The 13,851-nt window shown below is 41.7% G+C and overlaps 1 protein-coding gene across 1 annotated transcript; it reads right to left on the bottom strand.

Moving 5' to 3' along the window:
- Positions 1–1,035: 1,035 nt before the first annotated feature.
- On the bottom strand, positions 1,036–12,953 carry CTSZ (cathepsin Z). Its single transcript, XM_075276988.1, has 6 exons — positions 12,792–12,953; positions 8,772–8,935; positions 6,486–6,665; positions 4,397–4,547; positions 3,479–3,644; positions 1,036–2,210 (listed from the first exon to the last, which is right to left on the bottom strand). Exons 1-6 carry the CDS (start codon positions 12,926–12,928, stop codon positions 2,094–2,096), a joined length of 915 nt encoding a protein of 304 aa, XP_075133089.1. The 5' UTR covers positions 12,929–12,953; the 3' UTR covers positions 1,036–2,093.
- Positions 12,954–13,851: the final 898 nt, after the last annotated feature.

The raw sequence follows: 13,851 nt of genomic DNA, 5'->3' as shown, positions 1-13,851 counted from the left end.
AAAAATGTTTGCTGAGTTTTAAAGGTTTTCTCTAACCATCTTAGTGGTGACAGCCTTTTGCCTTGATCAGTTGCCAGCGGGATACGACCGTTAATGATTTCCTTACTATTGACAGGTTATGGGGTAGGGACACTACATGTATGAGAAGATAATCTGGCCACAGCAAGGAAATCATGACTGGGTTTCAGAGTGCAGAAAGTCCCTGTGTTCATGGTTGTATCCATCAGCAATTGATCACCACTAATATGATTGGTGAAAATTTACCGAAGTTTTTAATGCAATGCACTACAATGCTAATGCATTGCAATACATTGCAAAAATAGTCATTACTTTTGCAGGCTGCATAGAGCAGCCTGCAAAAGAAAAGCACTGCAGCTGGGGAGCCTTTACAGAGGCGCTGATGGGAATCCCCGGCCGCCGGCAGGAGCACGTACATGAAGGAAGACCTTGGCCACCGGACCTGAAGGGAAACTGTGGCCGGCCACCAACAAAAGCGCTGAGGGGAATCCCCGGTAGACTCTGCTGCCTGGATTTCCCCTCAGCACTTCTGCCGACAGCAGTTCCCCTTCAGATCCGATAACCGAGGTCTTCCTTCAAGTACGCGCTCCTGCTGGCAGCCGGGGATTTCCCATCAGCTCCGGAGGCCAGAGATCTCCCTCAGCGCTTGAGGGCCGCATTTGAGAGAGCGGTCGTGTCCGCTCTCTCCTTTCTCCAGGGGCATGGCGACGCCTGCCGCTTCCCCACAGCGGAGGGCATCTCCACTGTAACTCTGCCATTACCACTGTAAGAGTTACAGTGGAGGTGCCGATTCTAATGGCGACCGTGTCTGTAACTACGGTATTACCGTAGTGACCCGAATATAAGCCGAGGCAGACTTTTTCAGCACAAAAACTGTGCTTAAAAACTCGGCTTATACTCTAGTATATACGGTATTTAGATTTGCAAAAATGTTAAACTTTTAATTGTCTAGAAATTTGAATATGGGAAAACTCCTGTACACAATAAATAAGCAAGTTTAAAATTAAGAATTGCCTATAAGCTTAAAGAAAATTGAGATTTTATTTTTAGGAACATACTCTTTGACAAATCAAATTGGCAAATCACTCCATGAGGATAACATTTAAGAGGTTCTGACCTGGAGGATGATTCAAATGATCTGGTTTCCATAGGATTCATGTTAAGTGGATTATTGGCTTTTGCTATGTTTAGAGTAACACACCTCTGCTCCTTGTGCTATGCAGGTACAACATTACCACGTAGGACGTATATTGTCTTTACACAAATTTACGGGTGATTCCCCACCCTAAATATACACAAGTTGTGGAGATGTGGGACTTTATGGGTTAAGCCACACACAGCAAATGTCCTGAACAGGAAAGTTTTAGCAATGTTTTTCTCTTCTACAGAAGCTGCTCAAAACTGGGTGTTTTTTTTTTGCCTGTGCTCATTTGTAGAGTTCTCTGCATTCCCATGACTATTATCAACCTTTGCATTGTATCTATGGGCAGCACTTCTTATTTCTCTCATTCCCTTGTACAGTTGTACGTGTGTAGTAACTTTTCCACCTATTACAATAGTAAAATAAGATTATGTATATATAAGACAATAGACTGTATTCTCAGACTCTTTATCTGCCCTCTGCCATACATTTACATCTGTACCCATACTAGGTTGTTTTAGCTGAAATTCAGTGAGGTTGTATCTCAGAACTTATTTCATTTCCTTGCTAATTTAATTTTTTTTTTTTTTTTGCACAGTAGATGTTCAGTTTATTGCACATAGAATTGAATATTCTTAAGTTGGTCAAGGCTTGCAGGTGAGAAGATACAAAGAAAAATGCACATTAAATCATAGTCTATACAATAAACTTGATTGTCAGCATAGTCAAACATAAGATGCCTTGGCATTGTGTTCCAGTCACTCTCAAAGCAATAAAATCTTAGGTGGTGTAGATCCGACTATAATCAGATTCTGGAAACTACTGTGATTTTCTGTATACAGCTTCTGATGTATACAGAGGTTGTCATTGTAGGCAAGGTGGTTAATGTAGAGTGTAGCAGCCTTGTTGTTGTGTTCATAGTCACGTCATGGCATTATTGTGGGACTATTACGTCTCCATAAACACAGTCTTCTTCAATGGCCAAGTTATAGTCTGCTCCTTGACCTTCCTTGTACTTGCTTGTTACTATTCGCAGCCAGCCTCTCTCACCCTGGAAGGCAATGGACACAATGTTAGATTAACAGTAGCTTGTAGAGGGGCTTCTCCTATTTCAAACTTGCTGGTCTAATCCAGCTCTGATGCCCAATTTGCATTAAGAGGACCTTTTACCAGTTGGGGCACATGCGGTTTTATATACCGCTAGAAAGCCGACAGTACAGCGCTATAGGCGCTACTGTGAGGAAGGGCGTTCCTGTCCGACTGTCAGAAACGCCCTTCTGACAGTGAAGAGCCTACAGTACTGGCACCGATGTCTCTTCACCCGGGGCACACAACATGAAAGCTGATAGTGGGCTGAATTTAACCCACTGTCTGTTTTCTAGCGGTATATAAAACCGCATGTGACCCAAGCGATGAAAGGTCCTCTCTAAGTTGGATTTTCCTGATATTCAAATGATGTAAAAGTGCTTTGAAGTGTGTTTTAGTTTGCCCAGGCGGCAATATCTGTTCTAATGTACCTCTCCTATGTTCCGCCATCCAGTCTTTGTAGCCTCCCCCTGGCGCTATTCCCCCCCACCCCCCCCCAAGAACACCCCTTTTTCTGCTCCTGTATCCTCCACTGCCTTTTTGACGGTATAGAGTCTAAGTAGCATATGGTTGTATTGTCATGGATCTGCCAGTTGGATCTCTGCATTGGGGACATTATGAGCTGTGAGACTGAAAAGACCTGGGCTTCAAGCCGTATGTTACCTGTATACTCGTATACCTTCTGTGACCCAATCCTCTTAAGGCTTGGGTCATAGAAGATATATGCCTTATAAAAACCACAGTATTTTCTGGTGTTTTTAGCAGCAGCTGCTTTCGAAAAAAAATGCTGCTGAATGTCACACTTGAACATTTCGCAATGTCTGCCGCCTTTTGTGTCCCCAGGTTAAAGTTGAGCAACACAAATATCGTGAGAGTGAGTTGGATAACAGATTTTTTTTTTCCCAAAAATCCATAGCAAAATCTGAATATATTAAATGCAGGTTTTGCTGCACATTTCCACCTTTGCATTGCAAAAAGCAAAATCTTTACTGAAAATTCAAAGTTGTTCCTAGTTCTAATGTGTGTGTTTTTTTTTTTTTGTTTTTTTTTTGTTTTTTTTTTAATATGTGAATTTGAGATTTTTGAAAACCCAGCCACATGTATTGTACTGTAATTTGCCGTGGGTTGTGATGCTGAAATCCATGACAATTTTACAATAAATTAACTAGTCACAGTTATAGCTACTATCTAGGCAGCATATTATACTTCATGTGTTATGCTAGAAGTTCTTACCCAAGGATCTCCCCAGGAGTTGCGAACTATCCAATACTCCACTCCATTTTCATCCAAGCCCCATCCAGCTACTGAGATAATGTGATTCACCATCGCTTGTGGCTGGTATTCTGCATACACCCCTCCAGTGTAGGCATCAAGCTTATCGGTAGCCATTATTCCACAGCTGAAGAACACAACAGTAAGGGTTAAATATAACTAATCTCCACAAGTAACAGTACTTACAGTTCATTTACTGGAGAGGGGGCAACATGATGCAGGAATTCTTTGTTGTTTAAATCCCTGCTTCATTTCAACCCCCAACCTTCAAACACTAAGCATAACATGGTTATATCGGCTTTCTAAGGAGGGTTTTTTTTATCAACCTAAAACGGATTTTTTTTATTTTTTTTTTTGCTTTTATAATGTCCAAAAATTATAAAACTACATTATAAGTTTTTTTGGTTTTTTTTATGACGTATTCCAATTTCCAGAATCATTTTTACAATTGTATCATAAGCTTATTGAAGTGCTTTGCACAATTCTTTGCTATATCTATCTTTCTCAGACTGTCAGATATAGCTGGATATGCCTCCTCACCGTTTACAGCTCGTTGCGTAGGTATCAATGAACTTTACTGTCTAAGAGCACTGGACAACAGCAGCCCATGTTCTCAGCCACCTCCATACTCTCCACTGTCCGCTCCTCAGAGTGCTCTTAGTTGCTGAGCTCTGATGAGGATTTTGATCATTGCCTTTAAATGGTCTGCATCCCAAAATTTACCACAATGTGCCTCAGGTGTCAAAAGGGTACCCAGCTTAGGGTGCCTCTAGTATAAGAGAAGGATTTATCTCAGCAGATTGATACTACTCCAGTTAGCTCCTGGTCTGTTACATCCATTAGATTATTGAAAGGTGCCTTTTTTTTTTTTTTTCTTACCTGATGGGTCCATTCTTGTAGATCTCAGCCATCATCTTTTCTCTCCCACTGACCTGGCCGTAGTCTCCAACTTTCCACAAAGTGTAATTGGAGAGTTCGAAGCATTTGCCGAATGTGAGGCAGGTGCCGCACTGGTTGAATTTGTTGCACTCTAAACAGTAAGTAATAACTTGTTATAAATGACTTCACACCCACATAACTTTTACTCATTGTTTTGTATACATCAGACATTTAATACAACATATATTTCAGATGCAGAGTTCATCAAGCCGAGCTTTCCTGAGTATTCCCAAGAAAGACAAATTATTACAACCTATAAATGTTATAGTGCAGAGTGTTAGGAGTTATAGGAGTAATAACTATAAGGCTGGGTTCACACGGTGTATTTTGGACCAAAATTTGACGCGGAGGCCGTCTCATATTCTGGTTTGAAAAATGGATTAGGCCGCTCCGGATTAGGCCCAAATGAATGGGCCTACTGGGGAGGGAGTGTTTTCAAGTGGACGTCTGGACACGGCATTTGCCTGAAGAATCCGGGAGTCTGAGCAAACCACTCGCGGAAAAAGAAATGACCGGTTCCCAATGATTTCAATGTGACACGTTTTTCGGTCAGGATTTTGAGGCAGATTCCGCCTCAAAATCCTAACCAAAAAACCCTGTCTGAACTCAGCCTGAGTTCACACAGAGTTTTTTGGTCAGGAAATCCGCTTCAGGAAAATTCATGAGGTGTTTCTTGATGCGTTTTTCAGGTGTTTCCGCCTGAAAAAAAATCAATGCAAGTCAATGGGAGGCAGAAAATCCGCCTGGAGTTTTTTGAGGTGGTTTTTTTTTGCCAAAAAACGCTGGCAATTTTTCTGCCTCTCATTGACTTGAATTGATTTCCTGAGAGGTTAGAATGGACATTTCTCTTTTTTTGGGCCTAGTCTGGAGGGTGCTGCCGCAAGGCGAATGCCGGGGCTGAATCAGCCGCGGAATCCGCCTGAAGAAAGGGCAGCTTGTTGCTACATATGGAAAAAGTAAGCTAGCGGTCTACATAGATCTCTATTGTGAGGGGGTGGATTCAGCGCCAAAATCCGTCCCTTCTTGCCCCGTGTGAACGAGCCCTAAGGGTTCCTTCTGATAACTACCGTTTTCTTCTGACAGCTAGGTGAGGAGGTGATGCATACTCAGTCCAAATAGTGAGTCAGAGCCTAAGATTACTAGTCTATTGCAAGTTCAGCCTTTGGTGGCTTACACACTGAACAAAAATGGCAATTCTAGTATTTATTATCTATTATTTCCCCCAATCCTCATTCAGCAAGCAGGTAAACTAACAGCTCAGACACGGCAGTTCCCAATATGTGTTGTGTTTTTTTTATTTTGTTAAAGTTTTATTCCTTACACAAAAATTTGAATAAAACATAACTTTACTTTTAATCCTTTTTTCAATCTTACAATTGCTTTTATAATTTGCACCACCTATCATTTGCCTTTGACATGGCCTAATAGGAATGTATTTAGGCAGCCCTGAGGGCTTTCATTAGATTGTGCTTGCAGGAGTTCTGATGCCTCCAGGAAAGAGCTCCTTCCCTCTAAAATCCCTCAAATGCCATAGTTCATAACTCCATGTTTGGCTCTTTGTGCAAAAACCATCTCAAAATTCTCAAAAACTGATTTTGAAAGGTTTGTTTTAAAAGCCATTTACTTCAATGGGTTGTATAAACCATCTGCAGGTCTGCGTTTGGAGCATTTACGTCTGGTATCCACTCTTTTTGGCAGAGAAAATAGTCGAACTTGCAGGACTTTCTCCATCAAAAAAAAAAAAATACCAGACAGACGTGGTATGCGTGTTTTGTGTGCATGTAACAGTTTAACATCTGCACTGGAGACTACATCACAGAAACCATTGAAATCTCCGCCATTTTTTGTTTTTACAATGGCGGACCCCGTTATTGTCAATGGACTTTTCCTTTGTCCATGTGTAACTGCTGTTTAACAGTCCAGAGTATGGCGTAAGTGTCAACCTAGAGTTACAGCCCCTATAACAGCATAAAAGTAATTTGGAAGTCATATTGGGGGCTAAACTCTCTATCTGATAAAATGCTCTTACTCTGGTCCTTTGCCTGGTAGTTGTTGCAGGTTTCATCTGGAATTCCATGTTCATTGGCATACTGCCAGACTCCTCCATGGTCACCACCTTCACAGGATCCTGAATTTCCACAGTCTATCACATTCTGTACAGACAGGTATGCTGATGGCCACGCTCCTTTCCTCTTAATATTAATCCGATCTGAAAGTTAACAGATAACCTCTTCAATTTTACAATGCAGCAAAAGGTGTTGGAGACTGATCTGGACAAATAATGGGCGTGCTTGTGTTTCCCAGATAGTGTGACTAAGTAATCTTATTCTTACAGGTGGTTCAGTGACTGTTCTGCTCTTGATGTCATAGAAATACGTTATTCATGCACGGACTTCCTGGTGAGTTTGGGCTTATTTCATATCTAAGCGAGCAAAGCTGCAGTGTGAAGCATGAATGGAGCACCACTTCTGAGCAGTATGGATACAGATGGATTAGCACATAAAGGGGCTATCCAGCGAGTAATAAAGCTTAGCAAGTGCAAAGAATGCATTAGTAAGCTTTATTACTAGTGTATGCCTAGGTCCCCCAAAGCCCCCCATATTTGTAGAGGGCTCCTGGGAAGGCTGGAGCTCTTATTCCCATCTCCCCTGCAGCTATGCTGACTCTACTGAATGGCGCTGTGGCCTGAGTTGCTGGCAAGCTGGTGACATCACAGAGCTGAAGCACCTGCAGGAGAGACTGAGGAACAAGGGTTTCAGCCTTTCCAGCAAAAGTAATGAATGGAGCATTGGAGGACTGGGGTGTACATTAGTAATAAAGATTATCCACTGTATGAAATGTACGTGTAATTATTCCCCAAATAACTCCTTTAGCCAAATTCTGTAATGGATTTAACAGAAGGGAATTATCTAGGTGCTTCTTTTTGTAGTTTTCATTCCTTTTCAAGCCTATGCAGACTTTGGCTTAAAAAACTGCAGCAAAATCTGCAACAACAAAAAACGCTGCTTTTTTGCAACGTGTTGCCTTAATCTTAAAGGGATTGGCCACTTTCAGACCAATATTGAGGGACATGTTATGGTTTGTATAATAAAAAGTTAGACACTTTTCCAATATACTTTCTGTATCAATTCCAAACGGTTTTCTAGATCTCGGCTTGCTGTCATTCATTCTGTTACTTCTAGTGGATAAAAGTCTGACCATGGTCATGTGATTTACGGTCCATGGTCATGTGATGAGATCTAGAAAACCATGAGGAATTGATACAGAAAGTGTATTAGAAAATTTGGTCTGAAAGTGGACAACCCCTTTAAGCACTATTCCATCTGCATCTATACAAGAGTTTGACATAAGAGCAAAAATATGTATGGCCATTTCCGTCTCTAATTTTTAAAAAGGACCTTTGACCACCTCCACCAAGTCCAGCACTTTGCATCATTTATTAGACTGGACTGGACTGTACTGTACTCACCCTGGCACAGTTGAAATTGTTTGTATAACCCAGACCATTCCCGAGCAATCAGTGCTTTTAGCATATCAGGCACCAAAACTATTTAAACTCTGTAATGCAAAGTGGACGGTGTCAGGCAGGAGCCGACAAGGCGTGTGACTGAGCTCTGACTGTGCCTGCCGCTAGTGTTCTGAATCACACCTCTTCTCATGTTCCTGCCAGACACCTGACCGTAAGGAATCTAAATAGCCTATTGGGCAACAAATCGAGCAGCATTGATTACTTGTGGATAGTGGAAGCTGAAGAATAAATTCCAACTGTGCTGTAATCTGTGGAGGGGCATTTATTAACAGATGCTGAAGTTGGAGAAGGTGGTGAAAGGTCCTCTCTAAAGTGCTAAGCAGCTCGATGATATTGGCTGCTGTTCTGTGTGAGTAAAAACCGTGGTCGACAATTCTGATGGCTGTCTGCAGCACAATACATACAGAAACCAAAGTAATAGAAGATGGAGTGCCTTAATGCATCTCAATCTCTGATGGTCCCGTTGAAATGGAAAGAGAGGGGCATGCGTGTCCATCCACTGCTCCATTCAGAACAGGTAGCTCTACACCCAGTTCTCAGGCATAAGTTGCAGATCAGTGAAGGCTTGAATGCTGTGGACATTATGACCATGATAACTTGGTGTTTAGCAGTGGATGGATACGCACATCCCACTCCATTCATTTTAAGAGATAGTCAAGCACTGTACTATCTTCAGTGGTCCATTTGAAATTCGTGGACTGGAGGGGACATTTCTACATTTATTTGAAATCAGTCAAGCTTTATTGACAAGTAATTGGATAGCCCTATTAATTATCTCAGACCTACCTGCCATAGCACTCGTACTCCCATGTGCCCAGCATGATCCACAGTACTGTGGTATGTGCTGGTTTCGTGTAGAGCTGGCATAGTTGGTCCCGTTTATGTTACGCCAGTCCCAGGCCTTTGGAAGACTTTCCACATGAATGTATTCATGTGGACGTGCGTATGTCCTGTGGAAAAAGAATATGATCAAATCTTAGATATGATCAGTTATCTATAATCCACTATGTTATTTTATGGAATACTGTCTAATCCATTTATACAGGCCACACAATTCTGAGGGGACTTTTAAGGTTCCTTTTGTTGAGTGTAGCAGCTGTAATGTGTATTATAAGGTTCTGCGGCTGAGTTGTTTATATGTATAATACACCCTGCATCTGCTGAAGAACCTCTTCTCTTAACCCTTAAAGGGGCTCTATCATTGGAAAAAGTAATTTTTAACTAATCACATCCTTGCATAGCCTTTAGAAAGGCTATTCCACACCTACCTTTTGTATGTAAATCGCCTCAGTAAATTTTAAATAAATCCATTTTTATTCATATGCTAATGAGCCTTCTCAGTGCAGATAATACTCATTTTCTTCCAGAAAATTATTGCAATCACAAATTCTTTGGTATTACCTTCATTTAATTTGTCTTCAATGGAAAAACACAAAAAGAATTGTCAAAAAGCCAAATTGGATATAATTCCACAGCAAACATAAAAGGGGGTGGACAAAAGTATTGGCACTGTTTGAAAAATCATGTGATGCTTCTCTAATTTGTGTAATTAACAGCACCTGTTACTTACCTGAGGCACCTAACAGGTGGTGGCAATAACTAAATCACACTTGCAGCCAGTTGAAATGGATTAAAGTTAACTCAACCTGTGTCCTTGTGTGTACCACATTGTGCATGGAGAAAAGAAAGAAGACCAAAAAACTGTCTGAGGACTTGAGAAGCAAAATTGTGAGGAAGCATGAGCAATCTCAAGGCTACAAGTCCATCTCCAAAGACCTGAATGTTCCTGTGGCTACCGTGCGCAGTGTAATCAAGAAGTTTAAAGCGCATGGCACTGTGGTTAACCTCCCTAGATGTGGATGGAAAAGAAAATTGACAAGAGATTTCAACGCAAGATTGTGCGGATGGTGGATAAAGAACCTCGACTAACATCCAAACAAGTTCAAGCTGCCCTGCAGTTCGAGGGTACAACAGTGCCAACCCGTACTATCCGTCGGCGTCTGAATGAAAAGGGACTGTATGGTAGGATACCCAGGAAGACCCCACTTCTTACCCAGAGACATAAAAAAGCCAGGCTGGAGTTTGCCAAAAACTACCTGAGAAAGCCAAAAATGTTTTGGAAGAATGTTCTCTGGTCAGATGAGACAAAAGTAGAGCTTTTTGGGAAAAAGCATCAACATAGAGTTTACAGGAAAAAAAGAGGCCTTCAAAGAAAAGAACACGGTCCCTACAGTCAAACATGGTGGAGGTTCCCTGATGTTTTGGGGTTGCTTTGCTGCCTCTGGCACTGGACTGCTTGACCGTGTGCATGGCATTATGAAGTCTGCAGCATAATGTAGGGCCCAGTGTGAGAAAGCTGGGTCTCCCTCAGAGGTCATGGGTCTTCCAGCAGGACAATGACCCAAAACACACTTCAAAAAGCACTAGAAAATGGTTTGAGAGAAAGCACTGGAGACTTCTAAAGTGACCAGCAATGAGTCCAGACCTGAATCACATAGAGCAGCTGTGGAGAGATCTCAAAATGGCAGTTTGGAGAAGGCCCCCTTCACATCTCAGGGACCTGGAGCAGTTTGCCAAAGAAGAATGGTCTAAAATTCCAGCAGAGCATTGTAAAGAAACTCATTGATGATTAACGGAAGCGGTTGTTCGTAGTTATTTTGTCTAAAGGTTGTGCTACCAAGTATTAGGCTGAGGGTGCCAATACTTTTGTCCAGCCCATTTTTAGAGTTTTGTTTAAAAAGATCGATTTGACTTTTTTTTCATTCTCTCTTGTGTTTTTTCATTGCAAGCAAAATAAATGAAGATATTAATACCAAAGAGTTTGTTCTTGCAATCATTTTCTGGAAGAAAACGAGTATTATCTGACAGAATTGCAGGGGTGCCAATACTTTTGGCCAACACTATCAGTTAGTGAGTATTTGGTACAATATAATTAACTTCTTACAAAGGCCATCTGTAACAGATCGGGAAGAGATAAGCAGTACCTATGTGGTGTCGCTTGTCTCTATAACTGTACTGTGCTGACATCTGAATATGATGTTCCCAGAATAAAACATAAGCGCTTATGATTACATTAAAGGAAACTTATAAATCATTTCCATCCATAGCAAAAGGTTTCAACAGACGTTTATTTAAGGAATTTTTGGCATGTGGGTTGATGGAGCTTCAAGTAATTCTAAGAACCTCTTACAGGTGCTATTGACTTAAGACTTCATGATTGTTCAAGGAAACGCCCTGATTTATTTCACAATCTAGTCTTGTGATTTGTGACGGGAACTACTATAAACAATTGTACTTCATTTATATGCCTATGACTTCAGCACTTCCCATATACAAAGAGATATAGATCCTACTGATTTTTTAATATTCACTGACAACCCACAAGCTGGCTTTTCCCAGTGACTGTTCACCTTAACCCAGGGATAGGGAACCTTCGGCTCTCCAGCTGCTGTGAAACTACAACTCCCAACATGCTTTATTCACTTCCATGGGAGTTCCAAGAACAGCAGAGCAAGTATGCATGCTGGGAGTTGTAGTTTTGCAACAGCTGGAGAGCCGTACGTTCCCTACCCCTGCCTTAACCCCTTCCCTTGTTGGAAAGTAGGGTGGTGTGAGCCTCAAGATGCTTCAGCCCTTAATGTATTAATATAGGAAGAAAGGGCTTCCATGCCTGGTGCACACCACCTAGTAGGAATCTGGAACTCCCTCTCCTTGTAATCCCCAGAGATGTTGCTTCTATGATACATTGGATATAGCAATTAATGATGGTCTCTCTGATTGTCTTCCATAAGGATTACCAAGGTGCCTTATGTGTAGCCTCCGATCTATGTAATGAAGAGATATATATTTATTTCAATGAGCTATGTTTATGACAGGTCAGGGAAGAGTATAAGTAGTATAAGAACACAATGTGTAAATGTCATTTCAATCATTTTGTTGTCTTTGTGCTGTGTTGTCTAGTTAAGTACATGTTTCTTCCTAGGGATTGGTGCTTCCACACGTTCTGACCCTACTGATCAAATACCTCCAAAGTGACTGGAGGAAAACACTGGCACTTGACGCTGACTCCGTCTGTAGCACTTATAGTTATCACATGACATGTAGCCCTGATTTATTCAGAAACCCTTAATGGTACCATCTAGTATAATCTTACCTTAGCTGTGCACTATCTAATGAGTATCTTATAGCTGTAGGTATGTCTCCACATTTAATAGGTGAACTTAAATTTCGGTAAATACCACATAGTTATTCTTTCCAAGGGAAGTGGTCAAAGTTTAGTTGCAGCTGCTGTGTCACTTGTATAGCACAGAATAGTCACAACATTCATTTACCGAAAAAGTGTATTCATATTGGTATAGTAAAGGCACCACAGTTACCATACACAACATGACCAAGAATTAAAGGGTCACACATCCTAAAATCATCAGCTTATATAACAGCTTGTACAGTAGGCAAGTGTCTGCACTGGAGCAATGACATATAATAGTGATAATAGGGTCAGGGATCATTCTCCAAATTCCTAGAACACTACATGGCTAACTTTATAAAGTCTATGGGCACTGCTGGGATTTTCACTCACAGCATACATGTCAATGGAGGTCAGTAATTAGTTTCTTCCTTCCCAAGTTATAACATAATGAAATGGCTCTGCTGGGACTTTTAGTTCTACAAGAACAGACTAACCTGGCAGGCTAGGCTATGGTTGTACAATAGCTATAACTTTTAGAGCGAATTCCTTATATTCCACCATATGCGGGACAAATAATAGCTTTGTGCAGCTGTTTCTGACCTGGCAGTGGTACCTACCTCAATCCAAAGTTGCCCCTGACTACCGGTTTGTAGCAGTGGTGACCCTCCTGATAGTAAAGCCCCCCATGAACCCAGGAGATGAGAGCGAAAAGCAGGGTAAGTCTGTACATGGTGCAGAACAGAAGATCTCTCATGTGATAGACAGGAAGGCACTGAGTAAAACACACAGGGAGACACTTCCCCCATTGCTGACTCACTAGCTTTTTTTTTTTTTTTTTTTAATCCTTAAAGGGAGAGCAGATTCTGAGTAAATGGAGGAGGGGACAGGGCGGTGACTGCAGACATCTGGCTGGTACATTGTACACAGGCATTCTTCTTAACAAAGCCTGCATGGAAAGCCTTACTGCTGTGCGCCAGTCATATCACTAGAGGAAATACCCATCTGAGCAGTTCTGCTTGCACGAGCATGTTTGTGCTGGGAAGAAGCTGACTTTTACATACCTGAGCTATGTATAAATATTAACACCGTGATGTAGAGAAGGCTGTTTTGAGCTCAAATCCCCCTTCCCTGTTCCTTGCAAGCCTAATTATTGCCCCTTTAACAGGCAGATCTCTTTGCGGAATACATGGCATCTCTAGAATAGAACAAGGAAGCCTCAGTGCACACCTGGAAATTGTAGGGTGTTTAGGTGACCGGATGACTTTACTCTGTGAGTCCTTTAAATGGCTGATGTACACCATTCAGCCATACCATTGGTAATAAGTATATTGATGTATGGACTCCTAAGAAACGTCTAAGGTGTCAAATTTGCTCTACTTATGCTCTTCTTTAGAACTTGATCAGATGAGCTAGTCTCGGGGGGGAGGGGCCGCCTCAGGTTCTGGACCAAAAAACAGGTAGCCGCGACTGAATGCCGATGCAGTCACACACTCCGCTCCGGATTAGGCCCAATGAGTGGGCCGAGTCGGGAGCAGGGAGTGTCTTCAGGCCGAATCACATGGCAAACAGCCTGAAGATTGAGCATCTCGCTTCTTTTTCCAGGAGCTGACCGACTCTCATTGATTTCAATGGGAGCCGTCTTTTTGGTCAGGATTTTGAGGCGGATATGGCCTCAAA

This window comes from Leptodactylus fuscus, chromosome 6, assembly GCF_031893055.1.
Source record: "Leptodactylus fuscus isolate aLepFus1 chromosome 6, aLepFus1.hap2, whole genome shotgun sequence".
Taxonomy (NCBI): domain Eukaryota; kingdom Metazoa; phylum Chordata; class Amphibia; order Anura; family Leptodactylidae; genus Leptodactylus; species Leptodactylus fuscus.
The sequence above is the reverse complement of the archived record's forward strand: the minus strand, read 5'-3'. Positions and strand labels throughout refer to the sequence as shown.

What these genes read in the sequence shown, in the direction of transcription:
- CTSZ (XM_075276988.1), bottom strand. Translation starts at nt 12,928, where the DNA reads ATGAGAGATCTTCTGTTCTGCACCATGTACAGACTTACCCTGCTTTTC. An exon ending in GAGTACGAGTGCTATGGCAG is followed by an intron (nt 6,666 to 8,771) that starts GTAGGTCTGAGA and finishes GTTAACTTTCAG; the next exon opens with ATCGGATTAATATTAAGAGG. An exon ending in TACAAGAATGGACCCATCAG is followed by an intron (nt 3,645 to 4,396) that starts GTAAGAAAAAAA and finishes TGTGTTCTTCAG; the next exon opens with CTGTGGAATAATGGCTACCG.